The 16,544-nt window shown below is 48.4% G+C and overlaps 1 protein-coding gene across 2 annotated transcripts; it reads left to right on the top strand.

The window, feature by feature from the left end:
• Positions 1–13,170: 13,170 nt before the first annotated feature.
• On the top strand, positions 13,171–16,534 carry LOC143659934 (5-hydroxyisourate hydrolase-like). Of its 2 annotated transcripts, none has more exons than XM_077133349.1 (4): positions 13,171–13,506; positions 13,874–14,013; positions 15,558–15,693; positions 16,017–16,534. In XM_077133349.1, exons 1-4 carry the CDS (start codon positions 13,447–13,449, stop codon positions 16,104–16,106), a joined length of 426 nt encoding a protein of 141 aa, XP_076989464.1. In that variant the 5' UTR covers positions 13,171–13,446; the 3' UTR covers positions 16,107–16,534. The 2 variants fall into 2 exon arrangements, with proteins under 2 accessions (XP_076989464.1, XP_076989463.1); XM_077133348.1 differs by having other exon boundaries at positions 15,507–15,693.
• Positions 16,535–16,544: the final 10 nt, after the last annotated feature.

Raw genomic sequence — 16,544 nt, 5'->3', positions numbered from 1 at the left:
GTGATGGTGGAATTATACAGAGAAGATAGGACTCAAACAATTATAAAGTCTGAATCATTAAATTGATATGTCCTTTAGTCTCCAATATTTTAGAGCAGCTAGAAGTAAAAACCTAAAATTGTGAAACTGTAGCACATGTCAAAGTCTGAAATATGTTCTACAACTAATTGTGGTGCTGTGCTTTGAAATTTATAGCTTTTTTTGCATGTATGTTATTGGTCACAAAAAAGAAGAAAGAAAAAAGTTGACTATGATGATAGAATGTATTTAAGCCCTCTAGCCTCCTATATTCTGGGGCAGCTAGAAGGAAAAATATGAGAGGATTGCAGGGCAGCCCATGACAAACTCTGGGATCTGTCCTGGAACCACTTGTTGAAGAGTGCTGTGATACGTCCTATAAAAGAGGAAACATTTTGGAGAATGAAGAAGATTTGGAGAGAGCAGAGAATGCTGCAGCACCACAAAGCAGAGAGTCTACAGACAGCGACCTCTGGAGATGAAGAAGGAAAATGTCTCCTGGGGAGCTTCAGGAAACAGGAAACCAAAAGAAGAAGCTAGCAGATGATGCCATGTTGGCCATGTGCCCTTTCAGCTGAGAGAGAAGCCCTGACTATATTTGCCATGTGTCTTCTCACTTGAGGAGAAACCTTGAACTTCATTGGCCTTCTTGAACCAAGATATCGTTCCCTGGATGCCTTTGATTGGACATTTCTATAGGCTTGCTTTAATTGGGACATTGCCTCAGCCTTAGAACTATAACCAAGCAACTTATTAAATTCCCCTTTTGAAAAGCCATCCTGTTCCTGGTATATTGCATTCTGGCAGCTAGCAAACTAGAACAATATGTTATACTACACAATAAAAAAAGTTAAATATATATATATATATATATATATATATATATATATATATATATATATATATATATATATATAAGTAAATCTTGCTGACCTTGAATTAGGTAATGGTTTCTCAGATATGACACCTAAAGCAGAATCAATCAAAGAAAAAGTAAATGGGGCTTCATCAAAATGTAAAACTTTAGTGCTTCAAAGGACACTACGAAGAAAAAAAAAGGTAACTAACAGAATGGGAAAAATAGTTGCATATCATATTTTGGGCAAGAACCCAGTATTCAGAACATAGAACTGAACAACAAAAAGGCAAATCACCCAACTAAAAAACAGGCAAAGGATTGACTAGACATTTCTCCAGGGAAGAAATACTAATGGCCAGGAGACATGTAGACATGTGAAGAGATGTTCAACATCATTAGTCATTAGGGAAATGCAAATAAAAACCACAAGCTACCATTTCATACCACTAGGATGGCTACTATTAAAAAGATGAACAATACTAGGTGTTGGAGTATGTGGAGATATTGGAACCCTCATACATTGCTGGTGGAGCTGGAAAATAGATCATCTGCTTTGGAAAAACAGAACCAGCAATTCTGCTCCTAGGTATATACCCAAAAGAAATGAAAACTTATGTCTATACAAAAACTTATACGCAAACATTCATTAGTATTATTCAAAGCAGCAAAAAAATAGAAACAGCCCAAGTGCCCCTCAACACAGACATGGCTGGGCAAAATGTTACAGCCACACAATGGAATATTAGCCAGTCATAAAAACGAATGGAGAGGAGCATTGGGTGGGCGGAGCTTTGAGACCCTCTGCGCAGGCGATGGCACCCACCCACCAGAAGACCACGGGGCCAGGAGATGCTGAGGTCCCAGACATTGTGGAGTAAAAACAAGCCATCTGGAGACTTCCGGAGAAGATGGCGGCTTAGTAAGACGCGCAGGTCTTAGTTCCTCCTCCAGAACAGCTACTAAAGAAATAGAAACGGTACAGAACAGTTCCTGGAGCCATGACAGAGACCAAAAAGACAGCGTACCCCATTATGGAACGGCTGAACCGGCAGGGAGAATCCGCTGCAGTGAGATACCCGAGGGGCGTGTGCTTCCCCGGGCCGGGGCAGCTGGCGGCCGGAGTCCCACCCTCCCTCCTTCCCGGGCCGGCTGGAAGAATTGGACAGGCGGTCCCCTCAAGCCGCGGCGACCGGCACCCCTCCAACGCGCAGCCTCTCTGGCCAGCTGGGAGAATTGGATAGGAGGTCCCCCAAGCCGGAGAGGCTGGCGCCCCCACACACACATGCAGATTCACGGGCCGGCTGGGAGATTTGAACCGGAACTCCCCAAGCCGCTTTGGCTGGTGACCCTCCCCCACAGCAAGAGTTTCCCAAAGTTAAAGGAGCCACAGCATCTTTTACTGGTGGGAACCGCAGACAGACGAGCGCCACGAGCGCCACATACTGGGCAGGAAAAGAAAAACAGAGCCCAGAGATTTCACAGGAAAATCTTTCAACCTGCTGGGTCCCACACCCAGGGAAATCTGATTAAATGCCCAGACGCCAGCAGAAAATAATGGATCACACTAGGAAAATTGAAGATATGGCCCAGTCAAAGGAACAAACCAATAGCTCAAATCAGATACAGGAGCTGAGACAACTAATTCTGAATATACGAACAGAAATGGAAAACCTCTTCAAAAACCAAATCAATAAATTGAGGGAGGACATGAAGAAGACATGGGATGAACAAAAAGAAGAAATAGAAAATCTGAAAAAACAAATCACAGAACTTATGGGATTGAAGGACAAAGTAGAAAAGATGGAAAAAACAATGGATACCTACAATGGTAGATTTAAAGAGACAGAAGATAGAATTAGTGAACTGAAGGAAGGAACATCTGAATTCCAAAAAGAAACAGAAACTATAGGGAAAAGAATGGAAAAATTTGAGCAGGGGATCAGGGAACTGAATGATAATATGAAGCACACAAATATACGTGTTGTGGGTGTCCCAGAAGGAGAAGAGAAGGGAAAAGGAGGAGAAAAACTAATGGAAGAAATTATCACTGAAAATTTCCCAACTCTTATGAAAGACCTAAAATTACAGATCCAAGAAGTGCAGTGCACCCTAAAGAGAATAGACCCATATAGGCATTCTCCAAGACACTTACTAGTTAGAATGTCAGAGGTCAAAGAGAAAGAGAGGATCTTGAAGGCAGCAAGAGAAAAACAATCCATCACATACAAGGGAAACCCAATAAGACTATGTGTAGATTTCTCAGCAGAAACCATGGAAGCTAGAAGACAGTGGGATGACATATTTAAATTACTAAAAGAGAAAAACTGCCAACCAAGACTTCCATATCCAGCAAAATTTTCCTTCAAAAATGAGGGAGAAATTAAAACATTTTCAGACAAAAAGTCACTGAGAGAATTTGTGACCAAGAGACCAGCTCTGCAAGAAATACTAAAGGGAGCACTAGAGTCAGATACAAAAAGACAGAAGAGAGAGGTATGGAGAAGAGTGTAGAAAGAAGGAGAGTCAGATATGATATATATAATACAAAAGGCAAAATGGTAGAGGAAAATATTATCCAAACAGTAATAACACTAAATGTTAATGGACTGAATTCCCCAATCAAAAGACATAGACTGGCAGAATGGAATAAAAAAACAGGATCCTTCTATATGCTGTCTACAGGAAACACATCTTAGACCGAAAGATAAACATAGGTTGAAAGTGAAAGGTTGGGAAAAGATATTTCATGCAAATAACAACCAGAAAAGAGCAGGAGTAGCTATACTAATATCCAACAAATTAGACTTCAAATGTAAAACAGTTAAAAGAGACAAAGAAGGACACTATCTACTAATAAAAGGAACAATTAAACAAGAAGACATAGCAATCATAAATATTTATGCACCAAACCAGAATGCCCCAAAATACGTGAGGAATACACTGCAAACACTGAAAAGGGAAATAGACACATATACCATAATAGTTGGAGACTTCAATTCACCACTCTCATCAATGGACAGAACATCTAGACAGAGGATCAATAAAGAAATAGAGAATTTGAATATTACAATAAATGAGCTAGACTTGACAGACATTTATAGGACATTACATCCCACAACAGCAGGATACACCTTTTTCTCAAGTGCTCATGGATCATTCTCAAAGATAGACCATATGCTGGGTCACAAAGCAAGTCTTAACAAATTTAAAAAGATTGAAATCATACACAACACTTTCTCGGATCATAAAGGAATGAAGTTGGAAATCAATAATAGGCGGAGTGCCAGAAAATTCACAAATACGTGGAGGCTCAACAACACACTCTTAAACAACGAGTGGGTCAAGGAACAAATTGCAAGAGAAATTAGTAAATATCTCGAGGCGAATGAAAATGAAAACACAACATATCAAAACCTATGGGATGCAGCAAAGGCAGTGCTAAGAGGGAAATTTATTGCCCTAAATGCCTATATCAGAAAAGAAGAAAAGGCAAAAATGCAGGAATTAACTGTCCACTTGGAAGAACTGGAGAAAGAACAGCAAACTAATCCCAAAGCAAGCAAAAGGAAAGAAATAACAAAGATTAGAACAGAAATAAATGAAATTGAAAACATGAAAACAATAGAGAAAATCAATAAGACCAGAAGTTGGTTCTATGAGAAAATCAATAAGATTGATGGGCCCTTATCAAGATTGACAAAAAGAAGAAGAGATAGGATGCAAATAAATAAGATCAGAAATGGAAGAGGAGACATAACCACTGACCTCACAGAAATAAAGGAAGTAATAACAGGATACTATGAACAACTTTATGCTAATAAATACAACAATATAGATGAAATGGACGGGTTCCTGGAAAGGCATGAACAACCAACTCTGACTCAAGAAGAAATAGATGACATCAACAAACCAATCACAAGTAAAGAAATTGAATCAGTCATTCAAAAGCTTCCTAAAAAGAAAAGTCCAGGGCCAGACGGCTTCACATGTGAATTCTATCAAACATTCCAGAAAGAATTAGTACCAACTCTCCTCAAACTCTTCAAAAAAATCGAAGTGGAGGGAAAGCTACCTAATTCATTCTACGAAGCCAACATCACCCTCATACCAAAACCAGGCAAAGATATTACAAAAAAAGAAAACTACAGACCAATCTCTCTAATGAATATAGATGCAAAAATCCTCAACAAAATTCTAGCAAATCGAATCCAACAACACCTTAAAAGAATTATACATCATGACCAAGTAGGATTCATCCCAGGTATGTAAGGATGGTTCAACATAAGAAAATCAATAATGTAATACACCATATCAACAAACCAAAGCAGAAAAATCACATGATCATCTCAATTGATGAAGAGAAGGCATTTGACAAGATTCAACATCCTTTCCTGTTGAAAACACTTCAAAAGATAGGAATACAAGGGAACTTCCTTAAAATGATAGAGGGAATATATGAAAAACCCACAGCTAATATCATCCTCAATGGGGAAAAATTGAAAACTTTCCCCCTAAGATCAGGAACAAGACAAGGATGTCCATTATCACCACTATTATTCAACACTGTGTTGGAAGTTCTAGCCAGAGCAATTAGACAAGAAAAAGAAATACAAAGCATCAAAATTGGAAAGGAAGAAGTAAAACTATCACTGTTTGCAGACGATATGTTACTATACATCGAAAACCTGGAAAAATCCACAACAAAACTACTAGAGCTAATAAATGAGTACAGCAAAGTAGCAGGTTAAAAGATCAACATTCAAAAATCTGTAGCATTTCTATACACCAGCAATGAACAAGCTGAGGGGGAAATCAAGAAATGAATTCCATTTACAATTGCAACTAAAAGAATAAAATACCTAGGAATAAATTTAACTAAAGAGACAAAAAGCTTATACATGCCTGCCATGCCCGAGGACCCGGGTTCGATTCCCGGTGCCTGCCCATGTTAAAAAAAAGCTTATACAAAGAAAACTACAAAAAACTGTTAAAAGAAATCACAGAAGACCTAAATAGATGGGAGGGCATACTGTGTTCATGGATTGGAAGACTAAATATAGTTAAGATGTCAATCCTACCTAAATTGATTTACAGATTCAATGCAATACCAATCAAAATCCCAACAACTTATTTTTCAGAAATAGAAAAACCAATAAGCAAATTTATCTGGAAGGGCAGGGTGCCCCGAATTGTTAAAAGTATCTTGAGGAAAAAAAACGAAGCTGGAAGTCTCACGCTGCCTGACTTTAAGGCATATTATGAAGCCACAGTTGTCAAAACAGCATGGTATTGGCATAAACATAGATATATCGACCAATGGAATCGAATACAGTGCTCAGATATAGACCCTCTCATCTATGGACATTTGATCTTTGATAAGACAGTCAAGCCAATTCACCTGGGACAGAACAGTCTCTTCAATAAATGGTGCCTAGAGAACTGGATATCCATATGCAAAAGAATGAAAGAGGACCCGTATCTCACACCCTACACAAAAGTTAACTCAAAATGGATCAAAGATCTAAACATTAGGTCTAAGACCATAAAACAGTTAGAGGAAAATGTAGGGGGATATCTTATGAAACTTACAATTGGAGGTGGTTTTATGGACCTTAAACCTAAAGCAAGAGCACTGAAGAAAGAAAGAAAGAAATGGGAGCTCCTCAAAATTAAACACTTTTGTACATCAAAGAACTTCATCAAGAAAGTAGAAAGACAGCCTACACAATGGGAGACAATATTTGGAAACGACATATCAGATAAAGGTCTAGTATCCAGAATTTATAAAGAGATTGTTCAACTCAACAACAAAAAGACAGCCAACTCAATTACAAAATGGGAAAAAGACTTGAACAGACACCTCTCAGAAGAGGAAATACAAATGGCCAAAAGGCACATGAAGAGATGCTCAATGTCCCTGGCCATTAGAGAAATGCAAATCAAAACCACAATGAGATATCATCTCACACGCACCAGAATGGCCGTTATCAACAAAACAGAAAATGACAAGTGCTGGAGAGGATGCGGAGAAAGAGGCACACTTATTCACTGTTGGTGGGAATGTCAAATGGTGCAACCACTGTGGAAGGCAGTTTGGCCGTTCCTCAAAAAACTGAATATAGAATTGCCATACGACCCAGCAATACCATTGCTAGGTATCTACTCAAAGGACTTAAGGGCAAAGACACAAACGGACATTTGCACACCAATGTTTATAGCAGCGATATTTACAATTGCAAAGAGATGGAAACAGCCAAAATGCCCATCAACAGACGAGTGGCTAAACAAACTGTGGTATATACATACGATGGAATATTATGCAGCTTTAAGACAGAATAAACTTATGAAGCATGTAATAACATGGATGGACCTAGAGAACATTATGCTGAGTGAGTCTAGCCAAAAACTAAAGGACAAATACTGTATGGTCCCACTGATGTGAACCGACATTCGAGAATAAACTTGGAATATGTCATTGGTAACAGAGTCCAGCAGGAGTTAGAAACAGTGTAAGATAATAGGTGATTGGAGCTGATGGGATACAGACTGTGCAACAGGACTAGATACAAAAACTCAATAATGGACAGCACAATAATACCTAATTATAAAGTAATCATGTTAAAACACTGAATGAAGCTGCATCTGAGCTATAGGGTTTTTTTTTATTGCTTGTCTGTTTGTTTGTTTGTCTTTTTTCTTTTTCCTTTTTTTACTATTATTATTATTTTTATTTTTTTAGCTATATTAACATTCTATATCTTTTTCTGTTGTTTTGCTAGTTCTTTTCCTAAATCGATGCAAATGTACTAAGAAATGATGATCATGCATCTATGTGATGATCTTAAGAATTACTGATTGCATATGTAGAATGGAATGATTTCTAAATGTTGTGTTAATTTCTTTTTTTCTTTAATTAATAAAAAAAAATCAAAGGAGTGGTAAGCTTTTCTTTGCCAGGGGCTCCACTGCCAGCTGCCCGCCTGAGGATGTCCCACGATAGGCCAGGGTAAAGCGATGTCCAGCTCGGCTCAGCTAGTAGGGAGTGGAGTGCTGGCGGGTCGAGCACAGCTATAAACGTTTTATCCAGATCATTTTACTGATATCTTAAATTTGGGGTTCAAGGACTATGAACCAACAAGGGGACAGTTCTCAATGCCGTGGTGAACAGTCAAATGCAATTTGCAGTAAATTATCATAAAGTTTTCGACTACATGATTGCATGTGCTGCATTTCACATTTTACTGGACATTTTACCCCACAAAATGGTTAAAAATGTTGAGGTTATAGGTGAAATTGATTGTTTATAAAGGTGTTTTTAATTTTCACTTTTTTTTCCATATGTGTCCACTGTTAAAACCAAACATGTATATACTGCTTTACATTTCATTTTACATGATGCATGTGACTAGGAGACTCATTTCCTTAAGCCTCAGGAACTTTCTGGAGAAAAATTTTTTTGCTCAGGTTGTGCATGGTTACTGAACATTTTTTTCCTGCTGCATGAGGGATAATTGGTTTGCTACTCTTCATTGATAGTCAAAAGAAAACATTTCTTACTACCCTCCTTTTGTGTCTTTTTAATTTTGCCAATCATGTTTATAGAAAGGACATTGTCAAGATATTTTGTAAATTAAAATATATTAATTTGAACACAGTAATCCCCTAAAATACAACTCTACAACAACTTTGCAATCTGATTTATCATTTTAATAATATAAAAATCAGTTGAGAAGAAGGAAACGTATATCAGCAAAGGGTTTTTGAGACTATTTGGATGTGACCCGTTCTAGTTTGCTAGCTGCCGGAATGCAACACACCAGAGACGGACTGGTTTTTAATAAAAGGGGATTTATTTCATTAGTTTTTCAGAGGAAAGGCAGCTCAGTTAACTTTCAACTGAGGTTCTTTCTCACGCGGGAAGACACAAGGCGATCTCTGCTGGCCTTCTCTCCAGGCCTTTGGGTTCCAACAACCTTCCCCGGGGTGATTCCTTTCTGCATCTCCAAAGGCCTGGGCTGAGCTGCGAGTGCTGAGATGAGGTATGCTGAGCTGCTTGGGCTGTGCTGCGTTGCGCTATCTCACTTAAACACCAGTCAATAAAGTCAACACCATTCATTGCAGCAGGCACGCCTCCTAGCCGACTGCAGATGTAATCAGCAACAAATGAGGTTTATGTACCATTGGCTCATGTCCACAGCAATAGAACTAGGCACCTTTACCTGGCCAAGTTGACACCTGAACCTAACTACCACATGACCGAATGTGATTCCAGTTGACTGCCATGAGTTCCGTTTTTATCAGCCCTTGAGAGATATATCCCTCATTACATTGTGTGCAGCTGTAAATGGTCTCTAGGCCTTACTTTGAGTTAAATACTATCCTCTGCTAGAAGAAATAATAGAAGAAAAGAACTGACAAACTTGAAAAAAAGAAAACAAATTGAGTGCATGTAATGCCATAGTACATTTTGGTAGAGTCTAACCTCAAAATATCATTTCCCTGGTAGAAGCCTACGTATTCAGTGGATGTTTCTTCACATGCCTTCCATGAGTTTATTATGAAAATGCTGCAGTAGTATTGAATGAAGACCCAAGTTTTTGTTTATAAAGAAATAAAGCCAACATTAGTCACTTAATCTTGTTTTTCATATCCAGCCAAAAAAAAAAAAAAAAAACTTCAGTGAAGGTAAGATAAACAAACAAAATAAATATTTTTGGAAGATAATAGCTAATTCCATGTATGCAGTGCTTAATTAAATTTCTGAAATATTTGGCACTAAAAAAAATGTTTTTGAAGTCCAGGTAAATTCAGGTGATAGTATGATTGAAAACTAAAAGAAAGAAACTGAAATTCTTTTGCATCAACCTGCAGAGCTGCTATTTTACTACTTGGAGAATATGAAGTGAAAATGGAACCCTCAAGGGTTTGTTTTCACTGCTTCTCTTTTAGAGAAAATTAAGAGCATTCAGTGTACTGGGGGAAAATCACTGTAAAAATGCCATCACTGAAGTCACTAGTTTGGCTACTTCAGTTCACTCACACTGTGAGCTTCCAGAAGGAAGGGGAGATTCTTGCAGACCAGGTGTTTATATTTTTTCATGTGTCTAGGCTTTGATTCGGGTAGCATGCACAGAGTGAAAATATAAGCTTTCAAGGCACATATTGCTTTAAATGCATAATACAACTTGCTGCCAGACTCAGACGTGTTTAAAAAAAAGAAAGAAAGAAAAGAAAACCACCTCTTTTCTATTGTTAATAATGCAAAGTTTTCTGTTCTAACAAGTTTTTATTTTAATTTGCATTGTCATATATATGCTTAACATAAAAACTACATCCCTTTGGTAATAATGGCTGAGTACAAGTAGGTATTACAATTTGGTATTTGTGTGTTCTTTTATTGCAGGTCATATAGAGAAGTTAAGGAGTGGTGCCCTCGATGGAGGCATGAGCTGCCATCCTCACGGACCTCAGCGGCCAGCCTGGCCAGTCCTTGCAGGAGCCCCATACCACACAGCTCACAGCCCTCGCCCACCCCCCAGGGCCACACGTTAGCCACGGCTGGACACGGGCTCCTCCACTGGGCTCGCCTCTGCGCTGGGCCATGGGGTCAGGGATTAGGAGGGCCCAGCGCATGGTCAAAACGTCCCTTCTAGGGAGACATCGACACCAGCCAGGCCAGGAGTGGCCGACCAGAGAGGCACCGGGCCACCGGGGGCCCAGGCAGCCGCACAGGCCCTGACCTAACCTGCCTAGGACGAGCCTGTGGCAGGGAGCAGACCCCCTGGGGGTGCACCCTGAACACGCTGTGTCTCCTGCAGCACGGGGGCGGATGAGTCGGAGCCCGTGGGGCAGGCCGTGAGGCTGGCGACTCCAGGGAAGGGTCTCACGAGCTCCATGGGGCCCGCCGGCCGGAGAAGCTGTGAAAGGGTCTCTCCTCCCCCTTAAAACCTTCAACGGATGGGCCCATCTCATGGCAGACGTGCCCAAGGGACGGCGGATGTGCTCAGCCACAGGCACAGCCGCTCACCGGTGATTTACATCCCAGCCCTCCAGGTCATCAGCCTGTGGGGAAATGTCCTCGGGACCACATCAGGCCAGAGCTCGCCTGAGCAGACACCTGGGCCATCACCTGGCCACGCTCACACGGGAACCCCACCACCACACCTCCCTGCCCTGGCCAGTCCCGCGGAGGGGATGGTCTGAACCTACCTGGGATCTGCCTCTCTGGGGCGTGGAGAGGCGCTACAAGCCCGGGGTGTCGTGGGTGCCCCCCTGACCCTTGGAGCCTGGCTGCCCCAGCCCTCGGACACTCATTTACTGCAGGGGCAGGTCCCCTCGTGAGCCTGTGGCTTGGTCACAGCTGCTTTGGGCCCTGGCGGACCGTCCCCCTCTCTGAACTCACCCACCTCCGTGGCGGCAGGGCCTCCCGGCTGCCCAAGACCCAGCCCAGGCATGAGGGCACGAGCAGGGCCTATGGAGCCCCTTCCCAGAGCTCCTGGACATCCGACTGTGCTGCCGGCTGGGGCAGAGCCTGTGCCACCGTCGCAGCTTCACTCCAGAAACCAAAGAGGAGCTGGGCTGGTCCTGGGGGGCTCTGTCCTGACCGGAAGCCCTGGGCCCTGCTAGTTGAGAACCCAGAGCCCTCAAGCCCAGGCCACAGGATGAGCTATGAGTCTCACCCAGGCCCCCAAAGGGCGTGGCCCCGAGGAGGCTTCTAGAGAAGGGTCAGGGTGTGGCCGGGCATCACCAGGGCAGGCCAGCAGCATCTGCCTCCCTGGGTGTCCCCCCCTTCTCCCTCCTCCCCTTTCCTTTTCTCTCTCTCCCTCTCTGTGTCTCTCTCTCTCTACCTCCCCCTCTCTCCCTCTTCCCCTCTGTCACTACTGCAGGTCCTCTCCTTGCCTGGGAACACGCCTGTTTATTCATAAAAATGTTTACTAAGCACCTCGCATGTGCAGGCCCTGTTCTAGCTCACAGCCCAAGCAGCCCTACCCACCTCCCCAGCCTCAGCCCCTCCTGGTCCCACAGCTCCCCACTCCCTGCACTGGAGTCACTCTGCACCCCGCCCCCAGGAGCAGCTCTCCCACAGGCCACCTCCCCTGTCCACTCTCCAAAGTCGCCCCCCAGCCAGAGGCACCTTGACCATGGGAGAACAGCCTAAGCAGGATGGAGGGTTCTGGAGGGGCCCCCGGAGACCCTGAGCACTTGGGTTACACGCTTTCTCCCCACCCAATGGGACCCTTCTGGGGATTAAAGGGGCCCAGCCCTGAAAAAGGTGAGTTTACTTACGACATTTGAGACCCTTAAAAAGATGATTCAAGCCTATCTTTTAAAACAATTTTAAGAGTACAAAAGGCTAAAAAGCAAAAATAAGTTTCCCTTCCAGCCCCACCCATCCATTCCCTCCTATGTCAGGGGGGCTGCTGGTGCAGCTGCTCACTCTCCTTCTGCAGACCATTCTATCACGACCTCAGTTTTCTGCCCTGGTAGATGGGCTAATAATGACAATAACCACAAGGTAAGCTGGTGCAGAGATAAAATGAGTGAATCATGACCTGGAGGGAACCATATGTAAGTGTGCAAGCGGGCAGGTGGGGTGCCTCCTCCATGGAGGCCGCGCAGCCAGCACCACGTTTTATTCAGCAATAGCCCTGGTATGGTCCATGTGCGAGCACAGGACAGCTCAGCACGGAAGGGGGGCGCAGCAAGGACAGGTCAGAGGGGCCGGGAACAGCAGTTTAGCCTAATGCCTCTCAACAACTGGGAGTCGTTACCGCGGGCATTTTACAGATGGAGAAATTGAGGCAAGGCGAGGCAATCAGAATCGAGGTCTTACCTGGCCCATGCATAAGCGGCCTCCAGTGGCGCCCCCTCCCCGCGAACCCCGCCTGGGCCCTCTGCGCCCCACCTCTCCTCCCCTCCCTACACCTCTCCCGCGGACCCCACCTGCCCCACGGACCCCACCTTCCCGCCCCCCACCTCCCCGCGGACCTCACCTCCCCGCCCCCCACCTCCCCCGCGGACCTCACCTCCCCGCCCCCCACCTCCCCGCCCCCCACCTCCCCCGCGGACCTCACCTCCCCCGCGGACCCCACCTTCCCGCCCCCCACCTCCCCGCCCCCCACCTCCCCGCGGACCCCACCTCCCCGCGGACCCCACCTCCCCGCCCCCCACCTCCCCGCGGACCCCACCTCCCCCGCGGACCCCACCTCCTCAGCCCAAGCTCTTTACCCCCCTCCCCCATCCCGCCCCAAAGCTGGGCCTGACCGCGCCTCCTCCCGCCCCCGCAGGTCGCGGCTCAACTTCCGGCCCGGGAGGAGCCTCGCGCGGCCCCGCAGTTCTGTGCACCGGGTCCGTCCCTCGAGCGCCCCCCTTCTGGGCAAAGACCCTCAGGCCCCTCCTGGTGGGCGCCGAGGTAGGGGCCGCACCACTGTGCAGACTTCGGGGCGGGACTGAGAGATCACCTCCCCTTCCCGTCCCTCCCCCCTCCCCCGCCTTGCGGGCCGGCGGCCAAGAGGCGCCGGGGTCACAGGGAGGGGCCCGGTCCCGGGCAGCTGTGGCGGCGGCCGGACATGGGTTCGGGGGTAACCCAGAGACTGCGCGTGCTGCAGCTGCATCTGGGGAGCTCCCAGGTATGGGCTGTCCGGCGGTTCCCTGTCCCCGGCCCTGGGGGGTGTCTGTCTGCGGGGATGGGGGAGGCTCCAGCTGCTGGGGAAACGGGATGGGGGGGTTGGAGAACAGGACCTCTGTCCTGTGGAGGGGGCCTCTGTGCAGGGCGGTGGGCTTCAGCCTCTCCTGAATGGAGGGGGCCAGGGTCCCCCCTCAGGGTTGGGGTGTGGGGTGATCCCAACCGGGTGTCTGTTTCAGTATTAACACAACTAGCAGCGCTGCGGGCTGACTCCGCACTGGTCATCCCCAGGGGCAAAGTTCAGGGGGCAAGGTCCCTACCCCGGGGCTGAGCCTGCCAGTCCGCTCACCGTTCTGCCTCTCTTGGCCCAGAGCTGCGGCATGGAGCCTGTGAACAGCCCACTGACCACACATGTGCTGGACACGGCCTCGGGGCTGCCGGCCCAGGGCCTCTGCCTCCGTCTCTCCCGGCTGGAGGAGCATGGCCATCAATGGACTGAGCTGAGGAAGAGGTAGGGCGGCCCAGGCAGGACAAGAGTCCCGTGTCCCAGCTCTGGGGCCAGCAGAGGACAGCCAAGGCAAGCCGGAGGGGCTGCCCCCTGACCCCTCCCCCACTATCCTCCTTCCTCCAGCCACCTTCCCTGCCCCCACCTAACCCCTTCTCCTAGCTAAACCCCTGACCCTAGATAACCCTCTCCCCCATTCCCCTAGCACCCCCACCCCCTTCATTAGCCGACCTCTGATCCCCTCCCTTAGCCAATGCCTGATCCCCCTCCCCTGACCCCTGTTCCCTAGCTGACCCCCACCTCGAATCCCGCCTCAGGGCCACTGCCTGGATTCTAATCGCCTCCCCGCTCCTGTGGGAGCAGTAGCTGGGCTGGGTAGGAGCCGGGGGCCTGTGAGGGGCTGGGCCAGTTAGACCTGAGTGGGATTTAAAAGGTACCTGCACTTTATCCCTGTCCTTTATTTTTACACCCTGATGAGGTCGAGGGCCTGACCCACCTTTACAGATAGGGAGACTGAGGCACCAAGCAACAAGGCAGCTCCAGTGCCAGCAGAACCCCCCTCCCAAGGCCCACCCATGCCTGGAGCTCAGCCTTCTCTCCCCCACTTGCCCAAGCCCCAGCCCCAGCCTCCCAGTGCCCCCAGCCTCCCAGTGCCCCAGCCTCCCAGTGCCCCAGCACCCCCAGCGCCCCAGCCTCCCAGTGCCCCAGCACCCCCAGCCTCCCAGCGTCCCAGCCTCCCAGCCCCCCAGCCTCCCAGCGCCCCCAGCCTCCCAGTGCCCCAGCACCCCCAGCGCCCCAGCCTCCCAGCCTCCCAGCACCCCCAGCGCCCCAGCCTCCCAGCGCCCCCAGCCTCCCAGCGCCCCCCCAGCCTCCCAGCGCCCCAGATGAGGGTCTGCCCAAGGTCATGCTGGCCCCTGTCCTGCAGATGGGAGCTCCCCTGTGGGCCCCTCTGCAAGCAGGGCTGTTGCAGGGGTACCAAGCCCACGGTGCAGACCGTGTTCTCATGTCCCCTCCCTTTCAGCCCTTCACAAAAGCAGGGTCTGGGGGCCCCCCCAGCTCATCCATGTGGGGTCAATCCTCATGCCCACAGGCCACATGCCCCTAGGGCCAAGACCAGTGGGGGTCCCAGGTCCACCCCTGCCCCTGTATCCACGGGCCCCCATGGCAGGGCCTCTGACCTGGGCCCTCGGCTGTGGGCACATCATGTGGAAAATGCCACGTCTGGGCAGTTTGGGCAGCTGCTGACCACTGACCACAAGCCACCCACAACTAGGGGCAAAAACCGCAGGTTATAAAATAGTGTGGGTGATGTGACCCTGTCCATGTTAAAAGTAATTTGTAAATCAACAGATCCATGTGCATAGAGAAGCGGAACAAATGTAAAGCAGTTCCTGCTAACGGGGATGATGGCGGGAGCCTTGCCTCCTGCCTGCCTGTGTTACGCTTTCTCTAACGTTCCAAGGGAAGCATGGCCCAGGCCACCCTGCCGCTCTCCCCAGGCCCAGGGTGCTGGGAGGCAGGGCCTGCGCCCACCAGCCCCCTCTCCTCAGCCACACCGACCCTGACGGCCGCTGCCCGGGGCTTCTGGCTGCGGGCCAGCTGAAGGCAGGCACCTACAAGCTGTGCTTCGACACCCAGGGCTACTGGAGCCAGAGGGGCCAGGAGAGCTTCTACCCGTACGTGGAGGTGAGGCCGTGACTCAGCCCCGGGCGCCACCACTCCCAGGGTGTGCCTGGGCTTTACAAGGCGCACCTGCCCTTGGCGGCCCTGGTCAGCCTGCGGGGGCTGGGCCCAGCTGACTCAGCCCCCCTGGGTGGAGAGGTGTGCATCTGAGCCAGGCTCCCAGCCTGGCTGCTGCTCCTGGAGCGGCCCTCCCAGCCCATGGCCTCTCTTGGGCCGTGGACTCGGTGGGCTACCCATCAGGACCAATCCGTGCCGGCTAGGGGGGTCCCAGGGGGGCTTCTGCCCAGAGCCCACGGCCGCCCGGGCCCCTCACTGCCTCTCCGCAGGTTGTCTTCACCATCACTAACGAGACTCAGAAGTTCCACGTGCCGCTGCTGCTGAGCCCCTGGTCCTACACCACTTACCGAGGGAGCTAAAGGCATCGTTCGCCCTCACCCATCTCCCAGCCACCCATCCAGTACTTCCACCCTCACCCACCATCTCCCAGCTCCCCACCCAGCATGTCCACCCTTGCCCACCATCTCCCAGCCCCCAGCCACCCACCCAGCACGTCCATCCACACCCACCATCTCCCAGTCCCCGAGCCACCACCCAGTGCTTCCGCCCTTGCCCATCTTCCAGCACCCCAAGCCGCCACCCACCCAGCACGTCCACCCACGCCAACCGTCTCCCAGCACCCAGCCACCCACCCAGTGCATCTGCCCTCGCCGTCTCCCAGCACCGAGCCACCTACCCAGCATGCCCGCCCACCCCGAGCTGTCCACCCAGCCCTTGGTAGAGTGGGTGGTCACTGTCGCCTCTGGGGGCTCTGAGGCTTCCAGGGGACATAAAATCCACACCACCATCTGGAGTTT

This window comes from Tamandua tetradactyla, chromosome 16, assembly GCF_023851605.1.
Source record: "Tamandua tetradactyla isolate mTamTet1 chromosome 16, mTamTet1.pri, whole genome shotgun sequence".
NCBI lineage: Eukaryota > Metazoa > Chordata > Mammalia > Pilosa > Myrmecophagidae > Tamandua > Tamandua tetradactyla.
Note: the sequence above shows the minus strand (reverse complement) of the source record. Positions and strands in the feature narration are given on the sequence as shown.